Source organism: Ochotona princeps, chromosome 1, assembly GCF_030435755.1.
Source record: "Ochotona princeps isolate mOchPri1 chromosome 1, mOchPri1.hap1, whole genome shotgun sequence".
Lineage (NCBI taxonomy): Eukaryota > Metazoa > Chordata > Mammalia > Lagomorpha > Ochotonidae > Ochotona > Ochotona princeps.
The window spans coordinates 168,216,063-168,239,824 of record NC_080832.1 but is presented as its reverse complement, the minus strand read 5'-3'; the positions used below and the strand labels follow the sequence as shown (position 1 = coordinate 168,239,824).

General features: G+C 46.2%; 1 protein-coding gene across 5 annotated transcripts in view; it reads left to right on the top strand.

The window, feature by feature from the left end:
• The window catches only part of PHACTR1 (phosphatase and actin regulator 1), a 307,729-nt gene that overhangs the window by 183,381 nt on the left and 100,586 nt on the right, over window positions 1–23,762 (top strand). For all 5 annotated transcript variants that reach the window (XM_058668686.1, XM_058668694.1, XM_058668674.1 and 2 more), the window contains one exon: window positions 12,808–12,888. In XM_058668686.1, the coding sequence (XP_058524669.1) occupies window positions 12,808–12,888 (81 nt within the window). The remainder of the gene's footprint in view (window positions 1–12,807; window positions 12,889–23,762) is intronic.

Genomic DNA, 23,762 nt, shown 5'->3' with positions numbered 1-23,762 from the left:
GAAACCCAAAATTACCACGACAGTGAACACATAGTCTGAAAAGTAAATGAAACTTCATTCCCTTATCTATTCCTAAAACATCAATTATTCCTGTTCTTCTCAAAGGAATTTTTATGTTGCTTTGGTATAAGAGCATTGATGTAGCCCAGTGTACCAGGATAAGCACAGAATCCACAGTAAATCTGCATATTTCTTCCTGATAACAGTTCTTGCCACCTGCCATGACTGTGGATGGGTAACAGAGAAGCTCTTCTCTTCCTGATCATGGATATTGCCCTGTTACATACATGCAAGAAAGTGAGGTTATAGTTTGCAGTGGCTCATTTGCTGTGGACAGTTTACTTCCTTGCTAAAGCAACACTGTGCTAATAATTACAATCCAACCTTACTGAGTTTTACCAGGGGCCTTCAAAAACATTCATAGGAAAGTAGAATCAATAAATGAGATAATTTTGATATGTGTATATATGAGAGAGAGAGAGGAAGGCAGGCAAACCCTGAAATCCACACCTAGTTTTTCCTAAAGACATGTACTCCATGAATGTTATAAAGATCTTTATGCATGCCCACGCGTGCTTGGTCTTTGTGTATAAAATCACATTCGAAGACCATTCACTGCTAAACTTAAAAAGTAAGATTTACAGAGTGATCACAGTTTAGAAATGTTACACCCGGAAGGTTATTTGTGGGGAACGGAGTGCCAAAGCCATTCCCAGGAATAGGAGAGGCCATCGCAAGATGGCAGCTGGCCCAGGGCCAGGAGGCGGAGTTGGTCTCACCAGCAGGTAAACAGGAAGTCACAGGGATAGGCTCATGCCCTCGCTGCAATTATGTCATTGCTACTGGCCTATCAGGTAGCGCCAAGTGGACCCACAGGGAGAAATGATTGGTGGAAAACGGTATAAAAGCAGCCGGTGAAAGCTAAGGAGGGGGATGATGAGGAGAAAGACGGGGCGAAGAACGACAGAATGGGGCAGCAGAGAGGGGGAGAGGGTTGAGATATTCGGGTGAAAAAACTAAGGCGTACGGGGAGGAAAAGTGGCACAGAGGGGTACAAACGCAGTATGGAAGCAACGCAGACCTACAAGGAGAGGAATGGGAAAAGCAGCAGCGGAGAGGAAGGTTTAAACGCAGCCGCTTTCGGCACTGAGGGGTCCAGTTGTGGTTCCAGCTTTTCCCAGACCCTCAAGAGGGTGCCTTGTCGTTATTTAGTGTCGCTGCTGGACGGCGGCAGCTGGTGGCCCGGATGGGGAATTTTCAGGCCTAAGACGAACAAGAGGGAGAGGCGACAGTTAGTGACCCCCAAAGTTCATGCATTGAATCGCAGCTGCACAGTGTGGCTGTATTCGGTCCAGGGAAGTAATTGAAGTTAAGTGAGTTTCTGCAAGCCAGACTGTGACCTGATAGGAATGGGACCTTATAAGAAGGAACGCTGGAGAGCCTGAGCTCTGAGTGTAAGGACACGGGTGGCCTGTCTGCCAGCCATGGGGAGCCCTCACCAGGAACCAAGAGGGCGCCTCCTAGATTCTGGATTTGTGGCTTCCAACTAATACATTAGACTGCAACATTCTGTCCAGGGGAAGGCAAGCAATTCCCTCCCTACAGAGGAGTGGGTGGGATCCCAGTGCCTATCAAACTGTGTCACATAATGCAATGTAATCAATAAAAAACAAAACTTCATAATGCCAAGGTGGGTCTAAGCCTGAGTAGAAACACAAGCAGCAAAGCAGGCAAATGTATTTCCATGAACTTGGCACTATAGGGCACTTGAACAAGGGCCCATATCATCTTTTTGGTAACATATGGTAACTTGAGGTTTAAGCTATTCTGAGCAGGAAATCTGAATTTTCGCTCTTTAGTGCCATGGACAGTATCCTACTATCACAGGATGATCAATAATATAATTAGGAGTGTGAGATGAAATGCAGTATACCAGTTCGCTACCTTGGTCTGGAGGGATCCACTCACTGAACTAGCTAACTCTCAATCAGTGAATTTTCTTTTTGTTCCTGAGGAGTGTGGGGAGCATTAGAGGCAACAGAGAACTTGGTGGAATGGTGTGTTGGAGCACGGTCACAAAAACAGATGGGGTGATACGTTTTTTGCTGAGCCAAGGAAGTAAGCCCCCAAACATCCAGCCCTCATCCCTAACACCAGGGCATTGCTCTTTGCTGTTTCTCAGTGCTTAGCTGTGATAAACCATGTTCTGCCATGTTCCCATGGGAAGCAGCCAGTCCATAGAGAGGGAACTGTCTTTTGCACCTCAGTAGAGCTCAGGAGAGACCACTGGCAGTTACTCTGGTAGGTCTGATGTTTTCTAAGAACATTGGAGCAGAGAGATGGAAAATCGGGTCTGTAATTGTCTCAAGATTTCTTGCTACACTGCTGAAAGTATGCAGACAGTCCCTGCAAAATGAACGTCTCAAAGCTGTTTATGAGTAAAATCACTATGGATAGACTCCAACTAGTCCATCCAAAGTTAGATTCTTCCATAAAATTACTTGCGAAACTTCCAGTCACTCGTCTTGCCCCAAAACTTCAGGCCTCTGTCTCATTCCCTGGAGATGTGGAAAAAGATTAAGCATGTGTTGGAAGCAACTTCTTCATACTTTTGACTGGCCTACTTGAAGAAAGGACCAAGAAAAGACTCTCTGTGGCATTTATGGCCTCGTAATCACCCTGGCTCTCATTAACAGCAGTTTACAGCCAAGTGCATGATCTCATTTTGTGGCAGCTAGGTTCTTCATTCCCCCTCAGTGACTCTTGCAGTGTTACAAAGTAAAGCAGCTTTTAGGAATGGCTGTAGAATGTTTTCATTTGTGAACAGAAAAAATACACTGAGACCAGAACAAGGACAGGTGCTTTGTATAGGTCTCCCACCTGGGTACATCACAAAATGCGCCTTAGAGGGAAGTTGGATCAGGAGCAGAGCCAAGACACAAGCCTAAGTGCTCTGGTAGGGGATGCAGTCCAGGTGTCCCAACTGGAATCGTTACCCCTGCACCAAATGCCCGCTCCCTCCTGAGGACGACTGATCACCACGCTTGCTTTCTGTGACGTCATCCCCAGGGCCACTTCTCCTAGCAGGCTTTTCCTCAGACTGAAAGTTACATTATTCCTTGAACTGGGGGCAACACTGCATTAAACCATTTATTTGGTTCCGGGAGTTTTCAGCATGCCGGTGAATGCTGCTGCGACCAGGGATACCTGACCTTTCCTAAGAATGTGTGCCCTCAGCATCCAATTCGTAGGGTCTCGGGAGGTGACTGTTCTGCAAAATAGGCTGTAGAAAGTGCTGACCTGGCTGATTGAAATGTAAACACAAATACCTGTAAATAAGCAGTCTCATGTCATACCTCATGGGCCCTAAAGAGCTCATCCAAGCTGACTGCTTAGCAGAACACAAGGACATGTTGGGGTCACCACACTGAAGCTATGGAATCTTGTTCTTTTCCCCTTTATTTTGTCCTAGCAGATCCGTGCTGGAGTTACGCCAGAAATAGTGGCCAGGGGATCCTGCAGAGAATGCTCCCAAACCATCCTAATAAGCGGCCTTTTGGGATTCTAAAGAAAGGGACTCATTGGGAGGATGTGCATAGTTTGTCATCAAGGTGTTTGGTGAAGAGAAAGAGATGTGTTTGCTATGAGACACTCTGGGATAGGGTTTATATAATGGTTTAAAGTACTGGCTCAGGCCAGCACTATTATTTTAGGGCCACAAGCTAGGTACCTTCTGCAGGTCCCAAGAACATTCAAGGCCCAGGCTTGTATTAAAACCCAACAGGAAGCACCTGCAGCTAGCCATGTCTTAGAGCAGCCAAAGGACTCTTCAGCTGTTAACAGGTGCACAGATAAAGCAGGGGCACTGGGCCACCATGCCCCTATGTTTTGACTTTGGCTGAAAAGGCAGGGAAAGGGCCATGAGGCCTGAAGCAAAGAAGGGAGCTGCCAGTTCTCAGGTGACACCTGCACTGTGCGTTCTTTCCTGTGGAATTTCTACATATTTTGGATTTTGAAAGGAGAAAAATGTTGTCAACATCCCCGTCTCCCTGATTTTCAGCATCATTGACCGTAATTGCCAAAACAACAAAGAATTTATTGTTTTCGCTTTGAATTGGTGAATCTCTGTACATTATCCTCAGGTAACAAACTACTTGAAAACTTGTTGCCTAGTAACAGCTAGGTTTTTGGCAAGAATGTTGAGATACGAAATTCATAACACTGTTGAACATCTGATTAGAGAAACACGCATTTAATTCTCATAAACATGGCCTCCAGGTGAACAAGACTTTTTCCTTCTTTTATTTCACTTATGGAATTTTTATTTTAAGTTTTAAATTGGTTTTTAACAGCTTCATGGTCATATGTAGATACAATTCTAAGTGTATAATCATATTCCCTTCCTCCATCTCTCCTTCCTTCTCCCTCCACCTCCCTTTTTTTGTTTTTGAGCTAATATATTTTAAACTTATATTGCAGAAAAAAGGCTTAGTATTTCATCAAATGCCAAGTGTAACAAGTAAAAAGCAAAAATACCTTAGTTTAGTGGAAACATAGACAATGGCTATGAGCAATTATTGAAGGAAAAATTACCATTTTACCCATACATATAGAGAAAATTTTAAAGTAATCATGGATCATTTAAACTGTCATAGTATAACATTCTTAATCATTGGTTTGATAAGTTATGAAGCAAAGTTGTACAGAACTAAATTATATCAATATATTACTTGCTCGTTTCATCCCTTTAATATATATTTTTAATTTTAGCTCCCACATTTAAGAGAGAACATGCAATGTTTGTCTTTCTGAGTCCAGTTTAATTTCACTCAACAGGGCCCAGTGTGATGGCTCAAGGGCTATCTCCTTGCCTTGCATGTTCTGGAGTTCCGTATGGGTGCTGGTTTGTGTCCCAGCTGCTCTGCTTCCCATCCAGCTCCCTGCTAGTGGCCTGGGAAAGCAGTAAAGGATGACCCAAAGCCTTGGGACCCTGTACCCATGGGTGAGACCCGGAAGAAGTTCCTGGCTCCTGACTTCAGACTGGCTCAGTTCTGGCTACTGCACCCATTTGGGGAGTGAACCAGTGGGTGGAAGATCCTTCTCTCTGCAAATCTGCCTTTCCAAAAGAAATTAATGAATTTTAAAAAATGGACTCAACATGATGTCCTCCAGTTGAGTCCAATTTGCTACAAATGGTACAATTTCACTTTTTAGAGCTGAATAATATGCCATTGTGTGTATAGACCACATTTTCCTTAAATAGTCATCTGATGATGGATGTTTTGGCTGATTCCAAACTTTGGCATTTGTGTACAGTGTTGCTGTAAACGTGGTGATGCAGGTATCTCTTTAATTCATTGGTGTTCCAGCCTTTTGTGTATATACCCAGTAATGACATGGCTGAATTATATGGCATGTTGGTCACTAGTTTTTAAAGAAATTCTCAAGCTGTTTTCCACAGGGGCCTCACTGATTTCCATTATCACCAATAGTATAGGAGCATTGCCCTTTTTCTACATCCTTGCCAGAGTTTGATTTTGATAACTCTTAGACTTACACTTCATCATGTTTGTCATACCATGTGGTTCACACCAAGGCATTTGGAGTTGATTCTGATTTTTTTTTAAATTCCCTTTCTCCATGCAACATATGGAGTGACAGATTTTGTTGCCTTTCTCATTGTTTATTACCTTATCAACGATAAAGATGATTTTCCCATTTCTCAAATCCCTTGCTCTGCTCTCTCCTAAGTATGTATATATAGATTTAATCTGAAATGGTTTCTTCCCTAAAAAAAAAAAAAGCACACAACTATTTGCTTCGGAGATAGCATAAATGTAGCTTGATTATTTCGTTTTGGATTCTTTTTTTTTTTTTTTAAGATTTTATTATCATTGGAAAGCCGGATATACAGAGAGGAGGAGAGACAGAGAGGAAGATCTTCCGTCCGATGTTTCACTCCCCAAGTGAGCTGCAACGGCCGGTGCTGCGCTGACCCGAAGCCGGAAACCTGGAACCTCTTCCGGGACTCCCACACGGGTGCAGGGTCCCAAGGCATTGGGCCATCCTCAGCTGCTTTCCCAGGCCACAAGCAGGGAGCTGGATGGGAAGTGGAGCTGCCGGGATTAGAACCGGTGCCCATATGGGATCCCAGTGCGTTCAAGGCGAGGACTTTAGCCGCTAGGCCATGCCGCCGGGCCCTCATTTCGTATTCTTTTAAGCTGTAGTTGCTGAATTACAATCATAATCCTTATCATTCATGAAGCCAGACAGTAAGTGGAGGCATATTCTAAATTATGGGGAGCTCATCCCACCTGTCACTTAGAGATTTCCAGCTGGAAATTCTTTTATTCGATGTGTGAGACTTAAAAAGGGATAAAAGCTGCAGATAGTACTTACAGTTGACTAAATTAAGGACACAAGGTACAAGTCTGGTAGATATTGCAAATCATATTTCTCGATTGCTTTCCCTGTTTCAAGCTTCTGTTTCCTTGAGAGGGTGTTTGAAAAGGAGGTGAGCAGGCAATTCAACACGGTTACATGATCTTAGAAAACAGCTCTAAAGAGATCTCTGCTCTGGTACTCTGAGCAGGACCGAATGACTTCCTTGAGCACCAGTATTGCTTTTGGCCTTCTTCTTTCCCCAGTGAACATAGAGCTTCAGACCAGCTCAACCTTTGCTATTGCAGCTGTTAGGGGAAGGAACCAAGAAATGGGGAGCCTCCTCTCCCTCTTTCTCTCTCTCTCTCTCCTCTCCCTAAACCCTCTCAATAAATGAACACATCTTTCTAATAAAAGATTTCAGACTGAATGTCTGTGGAAGTCACCTTTGCACATCTGCTGGCTTAAGTGTGTTTTGATGTCCCAGTTGCTGCAGGACCACCCTAGACCGTATGATACATTGTACGTTCGCTACAGCCTGTAACTTTCTGTTCTAAACATTAGAGTTGTACCATCTGCTGACCTAGTCACATATTTACTGAGGAGTTGCATTCCTGACTTTGCTATTTGGTTCTATTGGTTCTTTAGGGGTTAGATGTTTGAAAATTAACCTGTATTTTCTGTACTCCTAATGCTTTTATTTTACAGTTAGCCTCTTAGCTTTCTGTGGCCTGAAGTCTAGTAATTTCTTAATTATCCACTTAGATTTATGATTTTCATTGTTTGCACCAGTACTTTGCCATGAGGAGTATTTTCCTTTGCAATTACTCATTTTCCCCAGTTTTGAAAGGCAATTTTCTCAAGGCCTAATTTACATTCTGTAAAATTAACTCAAAGTGCACAACCCAATGACTTTGATAAATTTAAGGAATTGTGCAATCATCTCGCGATTCAGTTACATTGAAGAATTCCACGTGTGGAATTTTTTTTTCCTGCTGTGAATTTCAACAACTGAAAAATGTATCAGAATTAACCTTGCATCGTAGCACACTTTTTCTTATTGCAACATGAGTCCTTACTGGGAACAGGCTTTTTACCTAGTGGCTTTCTACTGCCTGGGCTCCATTCTGGGCCCTGCCTCCTGACTCCAGCTTCCTGCTAAGGGACACTGTGGGAAGCAACAGGTTGTGGCTCAACTAGCCGTGTCTCTGCCCTCGCCCCATCCACCGTGGAGCCTGTGTTTCCCACCACGTTCCAGCCAGCTTTGATCCCAGCACAGCCTCACCTGATGGACCTTAGGGAGGTGAGCCTGCAGATCGGAACTCCCTCTCCATCTCTCTTCCTCTTGAATAGAGTTGTTTCTTTCATGCAAGTGCTTAGTGATTGTGTTTTTCTTTTATATTATAAGAATGGCATTTGGCAAGCTTTTTGCCAGATTTTCTTTCATGCTTGGTACGGGATGTGTGATTTCATTTCGTTCACTCTCATTTTTTTCCTCCAAAGGACCAATCCCCGCTGCACCCCATCCCACCCGACAATGCCCAGGGCATCAGCTTAGGTTCTTTTTCTCCAGTGTTAATCCACTGCACCTTCACCCTCCATGCTTCATGACTCAGGCCGGAGGGTTCTGGGCTGTCCCACTGCCTCGGTCACTGGATTGCATTTGTGAAAGCAGGGGTGGGCTTGTCTTTGCCTCAGTGAAACTTGACACTAACTTGGGAAGGGCAGCTAAAAGGCGGATTAGAAGAGAATTGTCATATATATATGTGTGTGTATGTGTGTAAATATCATTGTATTGCTGCCTTTCAAATAAAAATCATAAATGTTTTAAAGAGAAGAAAAGTTCCACATTTCTGTAAGCTCATTGAAGACACCTTTATGCATGGCTTTCAGAGTTGCTTTCACCACTATGTCAGCCAGTGAGTTCTGGAGCGATTTCATCGTGCTTGGAATGGCCAGACTTGCAGCAATTCAAAACTGTTGAACTATCAGAACCTCTTGAGCAGTGCCCTCGGAGCATGCCCTGAGTCAGGGACCCTGGGATGGGTGGGAGGCTGGCTGGGGCTTCTGCCTTTATCTCCCTCTTTATTCCAGATACAGAAAAAAATGTGGAAACAGTGATCTTACCCAATTTCCTGTAGCCCTTGACCCTTTCTGCCCTAATCAGCTATGTAAAGATTATCAAAAAGAAAAGAAAAAAAATTGCTTCCACCGTGGGAAGTGGAGCCACCAGGACAAAAACAGGCACCCATATGGAATCCCACACTCAAGGCAAGGACTTCCACCACCACGCTACCACAGAGCATCAGTCCAACAAATTTTTTAAAGATTTTTTTTAATTTCCATTGGAAAGTCAGATATACAATGAGGAGGAGAGACAGAGAGGAAGATCTTCCATCCATTGATTCACTCCCCAAGTGGCCACAACAACCAGAGCTGCACCAATCCGAAGCCAGGAGCCAGGAGCTTCTTCTGGGTCTCCCACATGGGTGCAAGATCCCAAGGCTTTAGGCCATCCTCAACTGCTTTTCTAAGCCACAAGCAGGGAGCTGGATGGGAAGTGAGGCCACCAGGATTCAAACTGGCACTCATATGGGATCCCGGTGTGTGCAAGGCAAGGACTTTAGCCACTAGGCAACCACACCAGGCCTGGTCTAATTAATTTTTAAAGTAAAAGTGAGTACATCAAAGGAATGGCATGCTTGGGATGGGCAGCTTCAAGTCAGGCCCTTGGAACCCCTGGCTCTCCTCCTTTGCCATAACATGTGTTTCCATGGAGCTTTGGAGAAGCATGGTTGTGTGAGAGAGCTTAGTGGACATTTTGCATACAGCATTGCTAGATTTCATACTCCAGTCCTGCTTTATGGTGTGTGTGCTGCCTTCCTAAGCACACCTGTGATGTCCAGATATGGCTAAGATGGCGTTCATGTTCATGTTCCAAAGCTAGCTCACTCTCCCCATCCGCTGTCTGTCGGGGGCAGCACTTTCCATCCAGTGATAACAGCTCAAGAGGGTCAGTCCTGACCCACTCCTTCCGTCTAATCCTCTATTCAGGTGCTGTCAACATCACCGCCTTCCACAGCTGAAACATGTCCTTTGTCATTTTGCCTGCATCCTTCCTTCCCCTGCCTGTCTCCTGTTAGCACCAGCAAGTGGCCTCCTTCCAAACCATTCTCCACACTACAGCAGACCTTTGTCTTGCAAATACTCAAATCTGAGGATTTCTGCCCGTTGCTCTTAGATTAGCCCGGCCCCCCAAAACCCTGGTCCCTGCCAAGCCTCATCCCCCACAATCTCTGCCTGATACCAGTGGCTGCACCCACACCAACTTCTTGTCTGTCCTTCCACACCACCTTGGTTCCTCCCTCAATGCTGCAGTCCAGCCTGGCCCATCAGGAGTGCTTCAGTCTTTTGCAGAGAGAAGACCCATTTGTCTTTGAAATCTAATCTCCATGCTCTCTGCTTTCAGAAAAGCCTTTGCTAATCCCCTGGAAGGAGTTGTGGTTTATCTTGTACTTCCACAGGATCATGTCCCTTTCTTTGAGAAGGACTTATCTCGATGTGTAATTACACATCAGCTGATGCCATTATTTGAGGACAGTCTGAACCACACATTATTCTGTAAATTCTTTGAGGGTTTGAAGGTAGGAACTGTTGCTTGGGTTACCATCCTCTCCAACCCCTGGCAGGTGTTTTTCCTCTCAACAGTGGCTCCATAGCTACAGAAGGAGCACTGCAATCCAGCTGGCATGCAGGTGGCTAAGAGGTGGCCTGAGAACATCCATAAGTCTACTCGGGGCTTGGAAATCTGGGACCACTGAGACCAGGACCCTGCATTTGAGCCTGTGGTTTGGAGAAGCCCCTGAAGAACTTAAGGGGCATCTGATGAAGTAGAGGATAGCAAAGTATGTCTTGATATGAGGATGGCTTCGTGTCATCCACAAGATCTAGACAAAGGCCTGGCATCTAATCCCGGCTTCAAATGTGCTGCCCAGTTTTCTCTGCTGTGGGGCTCCATAGGTCTTTTCTGATCAGACTGAACTTTCTAATGATTGCCTGCAATCCTCAGCCTTCCCCAGCCATCCCCAAAGCCTCTTCTCAACAAGGGCTCCCTTCTGCCTTCTCATACCATGTCACCACATCATGTTCACTTGACGTGGCCGTAAAGCCCCCCAAACCTCCAAAACAAACACGCATTCTATGTTTCCCGCACTTCTTTTACACTGGTCCGTTGTATAAGCTTCTTACCCTCACGTTCATGGAAATAGATTTTTACTTCTCTGTTCTGTTACTGATGTTGTCTTAGCAAGCTCTGTGAATGCAGCCCAACCTGGCATTTCTTGTTCTCTCTCATATTTCAGTATCATTGAACAGATAAAGCTATAATATGCTCTTTGAAAGGTTTATTTATTTGTTTATTTGAAATGTAGACCTATGGGGAGATAGGCAGGCAAAAAGGGAGCGTGAGAGTGAGAGCAAAGGAGAGAGAGCTTCCATCTGCTGGTTCTCTCCCCAGATGCCCTAGCAGCCGTGGCTGGGCCAGGAGCCTAGACTCTTGGGTCTCCCACGTGAGTGGCAGGAGTCCTGGCACTTGGGACATCTTCCAGTGATTCCGCAGCTACATTAACAGGAAGCCAGATTAGGAATGAATAAGCTAGGACTCCCTGGATGTCCAAAGCCGTGGATGCTCTCGTCACTAAGATAAAGCGATATCATGCTTTCAGACTAAGTTGTTTAGAGCATAATTACAAGGAGAGAATTCTGTACATCTTTAGTATAGACCTTTTAAAAATATATTTCATCTGGGGTCCAGCACTTTGGCTCAACTCTGTAATTCCCATCTTCAAGCAACAGCATCCCAAATGGACATCAGTTCATGTCCCAGCTGCCCCACTTCTCATCCAGCTCCATGCTTGTGGTCTGGGAAGGCAATCAGGGATGGCCCAAAGTGTTGGGACCCTGCACTTGTGTGTGGGAGACCTGGAAGAGCCTCTTGGCTCCTGGCTTCAGATTGGCTCAGCTCCAGCTTTTTGCAAGCATTTGGAGAGTAAGCCAGCGTACAAAAGACTCCTAGTCCTGGGTTTCTGCCTTGCTTTTCATTTCTTCTTCTTTGGCCTGTGTGTGTGTGTGTGTGTGTGTGTGTGTGTGTGTGTGTGAGACAGAGAGAGATAGAGAGATTTGTAACTTGCTTGACATTTCTAAAGCAGTTTCCTTATTTAGTAACTGCCTTCTTTCCCCCGTGAGAAGCTAACACAAGCCCCCAAAATTGCCTCTGCTGCCCTACACAGTGTGGGCAGAGACTGGGCTCCTGACTGCCCCTCTTTGGATGTCCCATGGCCCGTCTTTGAGCCACAGCCTGCTCTTGGCATCATCCCAGAAGTCTGCTTGACGTGGCTCTTCTTGTGTGTACTGTCCCAAAAGGAAAGCCCCCACTGCCATTCCTTAGGCTCCACTCGGCCCTGCGTCCTCACCTGGCTGCCGTAGAGCTGAGAGAGGCAGCCCATGGCAGGCTGTTCAGGGGATGCCATCCTGGATCCTTCTGCAGTCAGCCCCTCGGGACCATGGGATGCCAATCCTGAGCTCTTCCCAGGAGATACAAGGGTGGCTCAAACAGTCCATGGAAAATGGAATTGAAAGAAACATCTCTCTTAAGCAAAAAGATTTTCCCATGGTACGCGTTTGTCCATTAATTTCCTAATATAAGATTTCAAAAACTTTTTTGCATCAGAATAAATTTGCTTTGTGTTCCATTTCAAATGAACTTTTAGAAACACTCTTGTATCTCATACCATTTTCTTTTTTCTTTAAAATGTATTTATAGTTTAAAAGGCAGAGTGAGAGACATTGAGCAAGCATGAGCGAATCTTCCATCTGCTGATTCATTCCCCAAATGGCTGTGAGGGCTGGGCCAGGTGAGGCTAAGAACCCAGAGCTCTGTCCTGGTGTGTCGTGTGGGAGAAGGAGCTCAGACACTCAACCATGCTCTGCTTCCTTCCCAGGAGTATTACCAGGGAGCTGAATTGGAAGTGGAGCAGTTGGGACTTGAACCACTGTTCATAGAGATGCCAGCTTCATTTAATTTCCAGAACACTGACTCCTTACCCTTTTTTGTGATTGGGAGGCAGCAGAGTTCTCGGTGAAATGTGATATCTGTGAACTAACTCACTGACATGGTGTCCTCACCTGCAAGGCTAAATAAAATGTCTACCTCATAGACAATTCAAATATTTAAGATTACAAGAGTCATCCCACAGAAAGACTTCTCACAGTATCAGAGAAAATATTAACCTGTAGGCGTCATGTGCTCCCACTAGCAAATTTCAGAAGGTTTCCTGGACATTATATTGTGATGCATATTAACACAGGATTGTCTATCAAGCAGCCCTGTTACCTAACACACCTGTTGTGCTTGTCTTCTGCTTGCAGCCCTGGAAAGGAAGATATCAATGCGGCAAAGCAGAGAGGAGCTTATAAAGCGAGGAGTCCTGAAGGAGATCTATGATAAAGGTAAGAGCCCAGAACTCCCGTCAGTGGACCAGAAAGCCAGGCGTGGGCTCTGTGGGTTCACTAGCTTCTCAAAATCATTGGATCAGGATTTGCATCTGAAAAACCCCAGGCAGATCTGGAGAGCCCAGATCTAACAGATTGTGGCGGAGCCTTGTGTTGTGTGTAAGGAATCACAAACCTCTCCCATTCTGAGTGTTGGCATCCAACCCCAGGATACCAAGAATTGTGAGGTGGCTCCTGGAAGGATATGCAGGAAGATGCCCAGTTCGGGCACACTGTGACCACAAGTGTTTGCCAAGGAATTCTAGGTATGTCTTGCCTATAAAACGATTCTCTTCAAATATGAATGTTCCCAGGGGCATTAGATATTCACTGCTCTTTTCTAAGAGCCTTGGCATGTTTTGTAGTAGTAAGTATGCATTTATTTGAGGCAGAGAGAGTTCCCATCCACTGGTTCATTCCCCAAACGGCAGGAAGTGCCAGGGCTGGACCAAATCCAGAAAAAGTAGGACATGAAAACTCAAGCAAAGTCTTCCCCTGTGGATGGCAGGACCCCAGCTACCTGGAGCATCACGTCCACGTCCCAGGATGTGCACACGCAGGAGCCTGGGGTCAGCAGTCAGAGGCAGCAATAACACAGCTCCTTCAACCACTAGGGCAGATGCTTCACCTTGAACTTTTTCAAGACTTAGAAAAAAATTTCTTTTATTTGGAAGTCAGAGTTACAGAAAGAGGAATAACCATAGAGGGGTAGAGACATCTTCCATCTGCTGGTTCACTTCTCAGATGGCCACATCCACCAAGGTTAGGTCAGGCCGAAGCCTGGAACTAGGAACGGAACAGGAAGTTTGTCCAGATCTTCCTTTGGGGCGGCAATAGCCAAACACCTGGAGTGTCATCTGCTGCTTTTCCTAAGCTAGGAGCTGGAATGGGAGATACAATGACTGGGACTTCAACCAGTACTCACATAGGATGCCAACATCTCAGGCAACAGCTTTACCCATGGTAGTGCTGGCCTACGCATTGTTCTGTGAAACTGCACTCGCTTGTGTGCTATCCCTATTAAGCTTTTTTTTTTTTAAGATTAATTTTTATTGGAGAGTCAGATTTACAGAGAGAAGGAGGCACGGAGAGAAACATCTTCCATTTGCTGGTTCACTCCCCAAGTGGCTGTTTGCTGATTCACTCCCCAAGTGGCTGCAATGGCCAAGGCTGAGCTAATCCAAAGCCAGGAGCCTTGAGGTCCCAAGGCTTTGGGCCATCCTCAGCTGCTTTTGCAGGCCACAGGCAGGGAGCTAGAAGGGAAATGGAACCGCCGAGGTGCAAATCAGCACTCCTATGGGATCCTGGTGCGTACAAGGTGAGGACTTTTAGCCACTAGGCTACCAGGCTGGGACCTCTGTTAAGGTTTGAGTGAGATGATTGTTGCTTCCAATCTTGTACTCAGCTGTTGTGATTATGGTGAAACAATTGGTTTGCTGTGTTGCTGCAGGTCTCTGCTGCACCTCATTTTGATCCTGCTATAAAACACAGTGTGTATTTCTAGATTCCACTTTTTTATAGTTGGTGTTGTGTTTTGTTGTTGTTGTTTTAGGATTTATTTATGTATTTATTTGAAAGGCAGAACTACAGAGCAAGAGAGAGAGAAACAAACATTTTCCATCTGCTGATTATCCCTCAAATGGCTGCAAAATCCTGAGCTGCGCCATACTGAAGGCAGAAACTTCTCCAAGGTCTCCCACATAAGTACAGGGGTCCTAGCACTTTGACCCTCTTCTGCTGCTTTCCCAGGTGCATTAGCAGGGAGCTGGATTAGAAGTGGAACAACTGGGCCTGGTGCAATGACCTATTGGGCTATAGGAGGCCCCAGTTCGTGTCCCGGCGGCTCCACTTCCCATGCAGCTCCCTGCTTGTGGCCTGGGAAAGCAGTGAAGAATGGCCCAGGGCTGGCACAGGGCTCTCATGCCTGGCAGTTGTGAAGGAGGGGACCAGGTCAGTCCACTGTCATTAGCACCACACCACCTGTCTCCCTTTCGTGAGCACACACCTCCCTAGCTGGTCCTTCGGAAGCAGCACCAGCACTGTGGAGCCCTCACGGCTCATTCCTGCAAGTCTCAAGTAAGGTCTGATACAGACTTGACTCTTGAGAATCCTTGCTGCCTGCGTGAGAGCGAGCACAAAGGAGAAGAGGGATTACACTTACAATGCCACTGTAGAATGACCCAAGTCCTTGGACCCTCCACATGGGAGACTTGGGGGTGGGAAACAAAACTCCTGGCTGCTGACTAGGGATGGGCCAAATACCTGCTGTTAAAGCCAGCTGGGGAGTGAGCCAGTAGATGGACGATCTCTCTCTAACTCTGCCTTTCCAACAGAAATAAATTACTCTTACAAAAAAAAAAAAAGTGTACTGTACATAGCAGGTATGTACGTTTGTGGTTGCCATGGTATTTTCTGAAGAAAAGCATCCTCTGTGTATCACTGGGAGATTCATCTCATGACTTCACAGTGCCTGCTCTCAGCAGCTAGAAGCATGGGCCCTGAGATTAAGCTACTTGGCCCCAAATCGGGCTTCCTTACTGACTAGCTGTGCAGTCTTGGTGACGTTGCTCTGTCACATCATCTGAAAGGCAGGGTGGCGCTGTGCGGAGAATCGCATGAGGTAGGCCGCAGGAAATGTGAGTCCAAGGTCCAAGGCAAGTGTTAGCCTGCCAGTGTAGTCTCAGTATAGCAGCAGCTCTGTTTTTGCATACGCTTCGTATGCCTGGCCCTGGCCACCCCTGTCAGCAGGCCCGAGACTTCTGGAGGGTGGACAGCCAAGTCCCCTCTGTCCGTGAATTGAACAGGTGCAACCCCCTCAAAGGGATCCGCAATATCCACGTTAGCTTCCCACAGCCCAACTCACTCGCTCTCCTCCTGTGCCTTGCCTGCGATTACCCACTAAGTGAGTCATTTTCCCATCATTCATTCTTTCCTTTCCATAGCATCATTCCCCTTGCTGTCACAGAGCCTAATGGGCAGAGCCAATACAGATGTGTTACCGCTTCTGGGTGCACAGCACGAAGCAGAAACTCTGGTTGTTTTTCCAGGTTGCTAGTCGTAGATGAGAGGCCATCCTTCCGTGCTGCCCAGCTGCTGATTCCTCATTCTGTGCCTCCTCGTGATGGTGTTTGCACCCAGGGCTCGAGGCAGTCACCTGGCAGGGCAGTCATCTCTACCAGGGATGCATGGTCCCCGACAGCTGCCGCGTTCTTTCATGATGACTGTGCCAGCCCCTCCGCCTGCGTGCAGCTGTGCAAGTCCCGCCTCTGTGTTCACCGCAGTTAGAGAGAAAGAGAGAGTGTGTGTGTGTGTGTGTGTGTATGTGTGTGTGTGTAGGTGTGTAGGTTGCTATTGCTGATGCAGCGCAGAACAGCTTGCTCCGATGAGTAGATGGGCTCTTCCACGCCTGTTGGCTTTGCATGGTTGGTTTTGCTTGATAACGCCCCGCACTCCGTTTGGTGGTCTGAGATTCCTAACTCTTTGGGAGGAGTCAGCTCAGGATTAATGAAGTTGTATTGCTCTACCAGTTGTCCTCAGATGATTTCTACTTTTCTCAATGGGCTCAAATTCCCAAGCTGCTCGGTGAATTCCAGTCAGGCAGAAGGAGAGCTTGGTCCTAGAAGGAAAAGGAATCTCAAATCTCTGCAAACTAGCGCAGGAGACTCTCCTGTAATGGTTTGTTAGTAAGGAGTGTGGATAGTCCGTGGCTTGCAGCTTTAAACTTTGTTTCCATAGAGAGCCACCATATTTGGCTCCAGAGGAGCTTAAGTAGAAGTTTAAAGATCAGAGAAAATGTGTTGGATCCCTGGATGTGCTTAAACGGTGTGAGAGGAACGTTTTAAGTTTGTATGAGTCTCAGCAGTAGAAGGGACATGACACTGTACGTGCCTTTTCTTCTGTTTTCTGCAATATGGCTTGAATAGTTTTGTGGAAAATGCACTATCAGCATGAAGATGGGCCTTCAGTAGTCTAGTGAAAGTGTCAAACCCACCAATGACGGGAAACAACCTATATTTTAACGACTTATTTATCTTTAATCTCTCTAATGTGGTTAATTTGATTAAATGAGAACTCAACACAAGGTTGGTTTTTTTTATTATTGAAGTTTTCCAGGACTCCATGACCATTCATTCAGTCAGTCAGTCAACAAATGAGTGCCCAGTGTCCACTCTGGGCGTTTGTCTGTGGGTTGAGCTATGGAGATAACCAGAGAGCCATATAGTACCTTCTTAGGGTTTAACCTACTCAGGGAAATAAGAGATAATCTTTGTTCCATATTATCGAGGAATTAAGACCCGAGGATGAAGAGAAGGATGGTTTGGGAACAGGCAGTCAAGAAGGACTTCTCAGGGAATGTGATAATTTTGCAAGATGCATAAACACAGTGTCTGCATTTATACTATGGCTGAAACAAGGGCATGGCCACCCAGACTCTGAAACGTGCTCCTGGTATTGCTCTGAAGCAAACTGTAACCTGCTTTTCAGGCCTCACATTCCTTACATGAGTTGGTATGTCACTCCGTAGGTTTGCTTGAGACAAAGCCTCTCTCGTGTCTTTCCCTTTCTGTTCTCCATGAGTCAGAGCATGACCCTCATCTTGCTGTTCAGAGCCCACGAGGGCACTCTGTTTCCCTCGGGGAATCCTAGATTTCCACCAGAGCCCACAAGACTGTAGGATCCACCCCTCTGCCCTTCAACCTCAGTGTCTGCTTTTGCGCTCTGTGGACCCCCCACAAGCTCCCATTTGATAAGCCACACCAGCCCCATGTGGGCTTTCCAGCCCTGGAAGTTGACACCCCTGGATAGCTCCATGTTTAGCACTCATAACTCTTGCTCTAATGTCAACTTCTCCAGGAAACTCACCGTAAGACCAGCTGCCCAACCTGAGATTTATTTATTTGAAAGGCAGAGTTAAAGAGACAGAGTGAGAGATCTTCCATCTGCTGGCTCACTCCCTAGATGGCCACAAAGGCCAGGACTGAGCCTAGCCACAGCCAGGAACCAGGGGCTTCATCTGAGTCATCCATGAGAGGGTTCAAGTACTTCCATCATCCTCTTCTGCTTTCCCTGGCCACATTAGCAGGCAGCTGGACCAGAAGTAGAGCATCTAGGACATGAAGTTGAGCCTACATGGCATGTTTGAATTAGAGTAGTTTAATCTGCTACCCCACAACATTGCCCCCCTTCACGGCCTTTCTTAAGTGCTTAGCCCCTTACCCTATTCAAATACCACCTTCCAACATACTTACCAATTACATGTTGATTATGTTCATTTTCCCTCGTCTCATTGGAAGTAAAGTACCATTAGGCAGGCCAGTAGTTGCCTACTTCTTTCACTGTTGCAGCTGGATAACCCGCAACCACACCTCGATGCTGTAGCTGCGCAGTAAGTGCTTATTGAAAGAGCAACAGATGCAAACATTAGATTCTGTCTGCATGTCCCCAAGACTTGGTCCATTCATTTATATAGGCAAAATCCAGGACATTAGGGACAGTAGCAGCCTGACTTTTTCACTTTTGTGGTTCATAAAACTTTACTGCTACTATTTAAACAGGCAATATTAGCATATGTATGTGTTTTCATAGAGTGGCTTTCAGTGTAGTGCTACTATTGATTTTCCAATACAGAAGGGAAGCCATGTAGCCCAAATCGATGATTTAGTGACCTAGCTCACACAGCCCATAAGTCTGGATTCTCTTTTTCTTTTAGGATTTACCCTATTTTGTTTGCGTGTCAGAACTGCTGAGAGGGAGGGAGGGAGGGAGGAGAGGCAGGAGGAGAGGAAGGGAAGGGAAGAAGGGATTGGAAGGAAAGAAGAAGAGAGAGAGAGGAGAGAGACCTTCCATCCGCTGGTTCATTCACCAGGAGGCTATAATGGCCAGAGCTGAGCCAGGCTGAAGCCAGGAGCCAAGAATGTCATCTAGGTCTCCCATGTGGATGCAGGAGTCCAAGCACATGGGCCATCATCTTCCACTGCCTTTCTGGGCACATTAGCAGGGAGCAGGATCTGAAGTGGAGCAGCCGATTATAAAAACCAGCACCGATAAGGGAAGCCCAAGTCACAGGCGGCAGCTTTACCCATTATGCTAAATGTGGATTCTTTCTTATTGTTGTTATTTTATACAGTGTGGATTTGTAGATATAGAGATTCTCCCTCTCCCCTCCTCTTCCTCTTTTTCCATTTTTTCCTATATTATTACGGTAGCATAGTTCTTTGCTAAAATGACAAGTTTAACCTTCTGCTGCTTCAGTGTATCGTGGCATTGTTGGTGTAGACAGCAGTGGTGGAAAATCTCATATCCAATTGTCAAGGGATATTTAACTTTCATTGAGATTCCTCCTTTTATTCAGGAGATGCACACACAGGGTATCTCCATCTCCCAGTTTGCTAGTCTCCATTATACAGCTCATCTTTGAGAATGTGTCTGTGTACTTATTTACCTAGAGATCTATTTGTTTTGCCTCCAAATGTGGGTTCTTAAAACTCCTAACAAGACCATCTGAACTTCCAGGGGAATTCACAGGCGCATGGTAATGCTTTACGTGTTGGTACTCAGAAGAGCTAAATAAATATCGCTCTTACTGATTATTGCAAATAAGCGTTGTTCTGTAGTTGTAGGGTGGCAGAGCTGACAATAGTGATTGTGGTTATTTTTAATACTGGGTTCCCTAGGGAGCAGAGTCTGGTTGGCAGTACAGAAGGACCAGGTCTGTGCCATCAGATAGCATAGCGACATCCCCCCAGCCAGCTGTGTCCTCACCCTACCCATGGCAGCCTACAGGGACGCACTTGAGACTGCCGCAGCACGGCTAGAACTTTCCACTGTAGCTCCACCTGACTCTAGAGGTGCAGGGAATCCCATGCGAGGAGAAAGGCGGTCAGGAGGGCATGTCCGCTGCCAGGAAACAGCAGAACGGATGGATTGTGGTCAGCCATCATGCTCCCAGACATGCATGGGGATTACAGATAACATTTCACAGCAGGTGCTAAAGTGCACTGAGCCAGCCCTGTTTTCTCTGTTAACCGGGTTAAAACAACATGTGGGAAGGTGCTGTACTTAATTATAAGCCCAAACAGGCGCTTTCAGCAACAGATGACTGGTTCCGTGAACACCCATTAGGAAGAGGCCTGATATTTAAATTAAAAGGTCATTGTCTTAAAATAAAAATAAGAAGCCTCTTCTGTATTAGAGGAGAAAATTCAGCCTTGCACCTTCTGGATCCTGTTGTTTAGCGGGTGTCCCACTCGCACAGACTCTGAAAGCCTTGAAGTGCCTGCGAAGTGCTTTTCGCCACCTTCCCCAGGTACGGTATTCCGTCCCATTTGGAGCTGTCTCACCTAGAAATGGCATCTTCTGAAAGCTGTGATTTGCAGGAGGGGTGTGAGAGGAGAAGGGTGTTTGTTTGCAGCAGCATATAATTTGCCTAGCACCTAGGCACTTAACACAACTGACTGACTTCAGTGGTTCATTGAGGAGCTTCAAACAAGACCTACTCCAAAAAATATTCCTATATTTCTGTAAGGGGCAGCTGGGGTGGGTGAGGGGTGGCCTAGGAGGAAGCTGAGAAGGGTGGCTGATAAGGCCAAACCTGGAGAAGGCAACCTCCTGCTCAGCCAGCGGCGATGAATGGATTCACCAAGGTTGAACTCCAGCACCGTATAAGACACATTGCTTTGTCCCGCAAACCTCACCTGTTCAGCCCCCTGATTCAAACGACTCCTCACATCCCCCAGGCGTGACTTCCTTGGTCCGGCTGTCCGTACCGTACCAGTGAACCGCCCCCTGGGAGCACTCCCAATAAAGCTTGTTTTAAGCTGAACTCTATTTTGTGTGGATTTCTAGTTCTGAACACGAACTCAAACCCTACCTTTTCTAGGTGTCAGATTGAAACAGATGGTAAATGAAAGAACAAGAGACTGGGAAACAGTGGTCCCCTCCCTTTCCTCCCCTGTGGACATGAGGGAGACAAAGCTGAAACATCTGTGTTACATTCCCTTCTCCCTGCCTGACCCTCCCTGTCCTAGTTGGGCCGCAGAGGCATGCGTCCCTCTCAACTGTGTAGGCAATATTGAAAAGAGAATAAAACATTTTCAGACATAAATTAAAATATAAAAAGTGGATGAAGTGAAATAGGGATTAAAAACTCTCTTAAGCAACAGAATTATCATGATTCCAAGCAAAAAGGAATTCATAAAGATATTGTAACAAATCATCTATATTCTCCCAGGATATTTATTCATTCCTTTCGTATTTCCTGAACACCTGTTCTATTACAGGCACCAAGAGTGTGAAGGCACAAGCCAGACATCTCTAGCTGGCAGACTGTTTGGTCCTAGTGATGTGTCTAGCATGATGGGGAGATTGGATTTCCTGTGTCTCCCACCGGGCCTGGAGAGCTAAGGAAGGCATCTCAGAAGCAGTGGTATCTTAGAGGAAACCTGAAAATACATAAGGATTATCTTAGAGAAGGCGAGCTGGATAGGGAAGTAAAGTGTTAGGAATAAGAGAATGAGAACAGCAAGGTTGTGCAGGTTGTCCAGCATGGTTAGAGAGCATCGGAGCATGATACACAGGCCAGAAGACCTATGTCTGTTGTTTATACATCCTGAAAACAATGAGGCGCTTAGAAGGGTTTACTACCCAATCAGGTGTCGAGCCTCATCTCTGCCTGTAGAGGATGATGGCTTGCAGGGAGGCCAAGGCACAAGTCAGGGAGACCAGTTGACCAACGGAGGCCGTGATTCCTAAGATACGATAATGGACAGTGGTAACCAGGGGTCAGGGCCAGAGGATGGAGCTGGAGGGAAGGAGCTGCCTGGACAGTTACAGCGGATGAAGTCAGGAAGAGCCTGCGGCTGCCTGGCTGGAGGGGAGTGGAGGAGGGAGAGTAGACAGGGCCAATACTTGGGATTTGGAGCAGGAACTGGGTGGACCAGTGCAGGAACCATTTGCTGAACAGTGTTTCCAAGAGACGTGCGTTTAGGACTCAGAATATTGTGATGAGTGATGCCATTGATTTTGAGATATCCACATGTCAAAGTGGACTGCCACATCCCCAAGCCATGGAACGTACCTGTGGGTTCCGGGCTAGAGATGGTTTGGATCCTCAGTGTATACCTGGTTGTGAGGTTGTGGAAATCGATGGTATTTCTCAGATGATGCAGAACTAAAGTAAGTGATCTTTAAAAGAAACCCTATGGAGTACTAATATTTAATGTCAGAAAGTTAAAAAAAAAATCACCTGGAAGTAAGAAGATCTTCAAAGACAAAGTAGCTAAATAAATAGGAATTAACACAAAATAAGTAGCACTGTGGAAATAAAGGAAAGAGAATGACTCAGTATTGGGGAAGTGGCCTAAGGTGTCCAGTACAATAATAGCAGCTAGGACAAGCAATGAGAGAAAGATTGAAAAAAAAAACACAGGAAGTACCCTTTTGATTGCTTTTATGCTGTTTAATTTTGAGCTGTTTAGTTAGCTGTGAAGCCAATATATAGTCAGTAGCGTGTAGGTTGAGATTATGCAGTTGCAAATAACAAGCAACTTACAGAGCCTGGAACGAGCAAGTGTAACAGTCCAGAAGGACAGTGATCTGTGTGTTTTTTGTACACCGGAGAATCCTAAGGCCTTGAGCAGCGCTGAGAGTTTGTGTTCATTTACTATTTACTGCAACAGCGAATAACAAATTAATGAATGGATGAACACAGTGCAATAGAAGGGCATCTTGAGGATTGGTTAATCCAGCAGCTCTGTGGCACAGCGAAGCGATGCCCTCCTTAGCTCGTAGCTTCTCATGATGACAAGATAGCTACAGTAACTCAGGCGCACACCCCAGCATTCAGGGGAATGAGGAAGGATCATATGTTCCTGGTACCTCTAACAGCAAGAAAACCTCGCCCCAGGGGTCTTCAGAAATACTTTCAGGTTTTCTTAATGAGAGTTTCTGGAGTTAACCATGAGCTATTTCCCCCTTAGATTTGCATAAACCATGAGCATTGCAAACGCAGTCAGCTTCCCAAGAGCAACTGCACACTCTTTGGAAGACGGTACAGGAAACCACCCTTTGCAGCTGCCACCTAGCTGCTTCATGAGATCTCAGGGCAGGGCAGGAGGCTTTGGGTCTGCTGTCCACCCACAGGCCCGGGCCTCCAGTGCTCTTACCCTCACAGGCACTGTCCTGCACTGATGTTTGGAATCAGAAAGGCAGCCAAATCTTACAAGGCCAGTGGCTAAGAGAGGAGAACTGGCCATGCCTGCTAGAAGCTCCCTGATTTTGTACGCTTGCCTAGGACGTTTCCACGGAGTCAGAAAAGTCAGGGGGGCATCCATTCCTAGCATGTACACACAGTGTCTACAAGCCAGCAGCATTCCCATAGGCGTCTCAAGTCTGCAGTTCCAATCCCTGCTGTAACTTTCCATCCGTGGAAGTTACAGGACCTCTCTTTATCTCTCTAGACTCTGCTTTCCAATGAACTGTACCCCCAAACTATTACACCTCCCATACTCGCTCCAGGCCCCAGAGCCGTGCTACCCCTCTGTCCTGTCTCACTCTGGGCAGAGCTGACTGCGGTCTGACTAGCCAGCTGGGCCCTCCTGCATCTCTGGGGATATCCAGGGAAGAATGAACTCCTCAGCTCCATTCTGGCATTGGTGTGTATCTTCTCATAGAACTGCTGGAGAAGTGAAGGACAATCAGCCTGGGCAGATCTCCAGTGCCACTAGCCCTGATCTCCACCAGACATCTGTCCAGGCTGCTGCCCTCTCCAGCTCTTTCTCCCACCTGCTGCCACCCAGGAGAGCCTGAGGCTCACCATCAGAACTCCCCAAAGG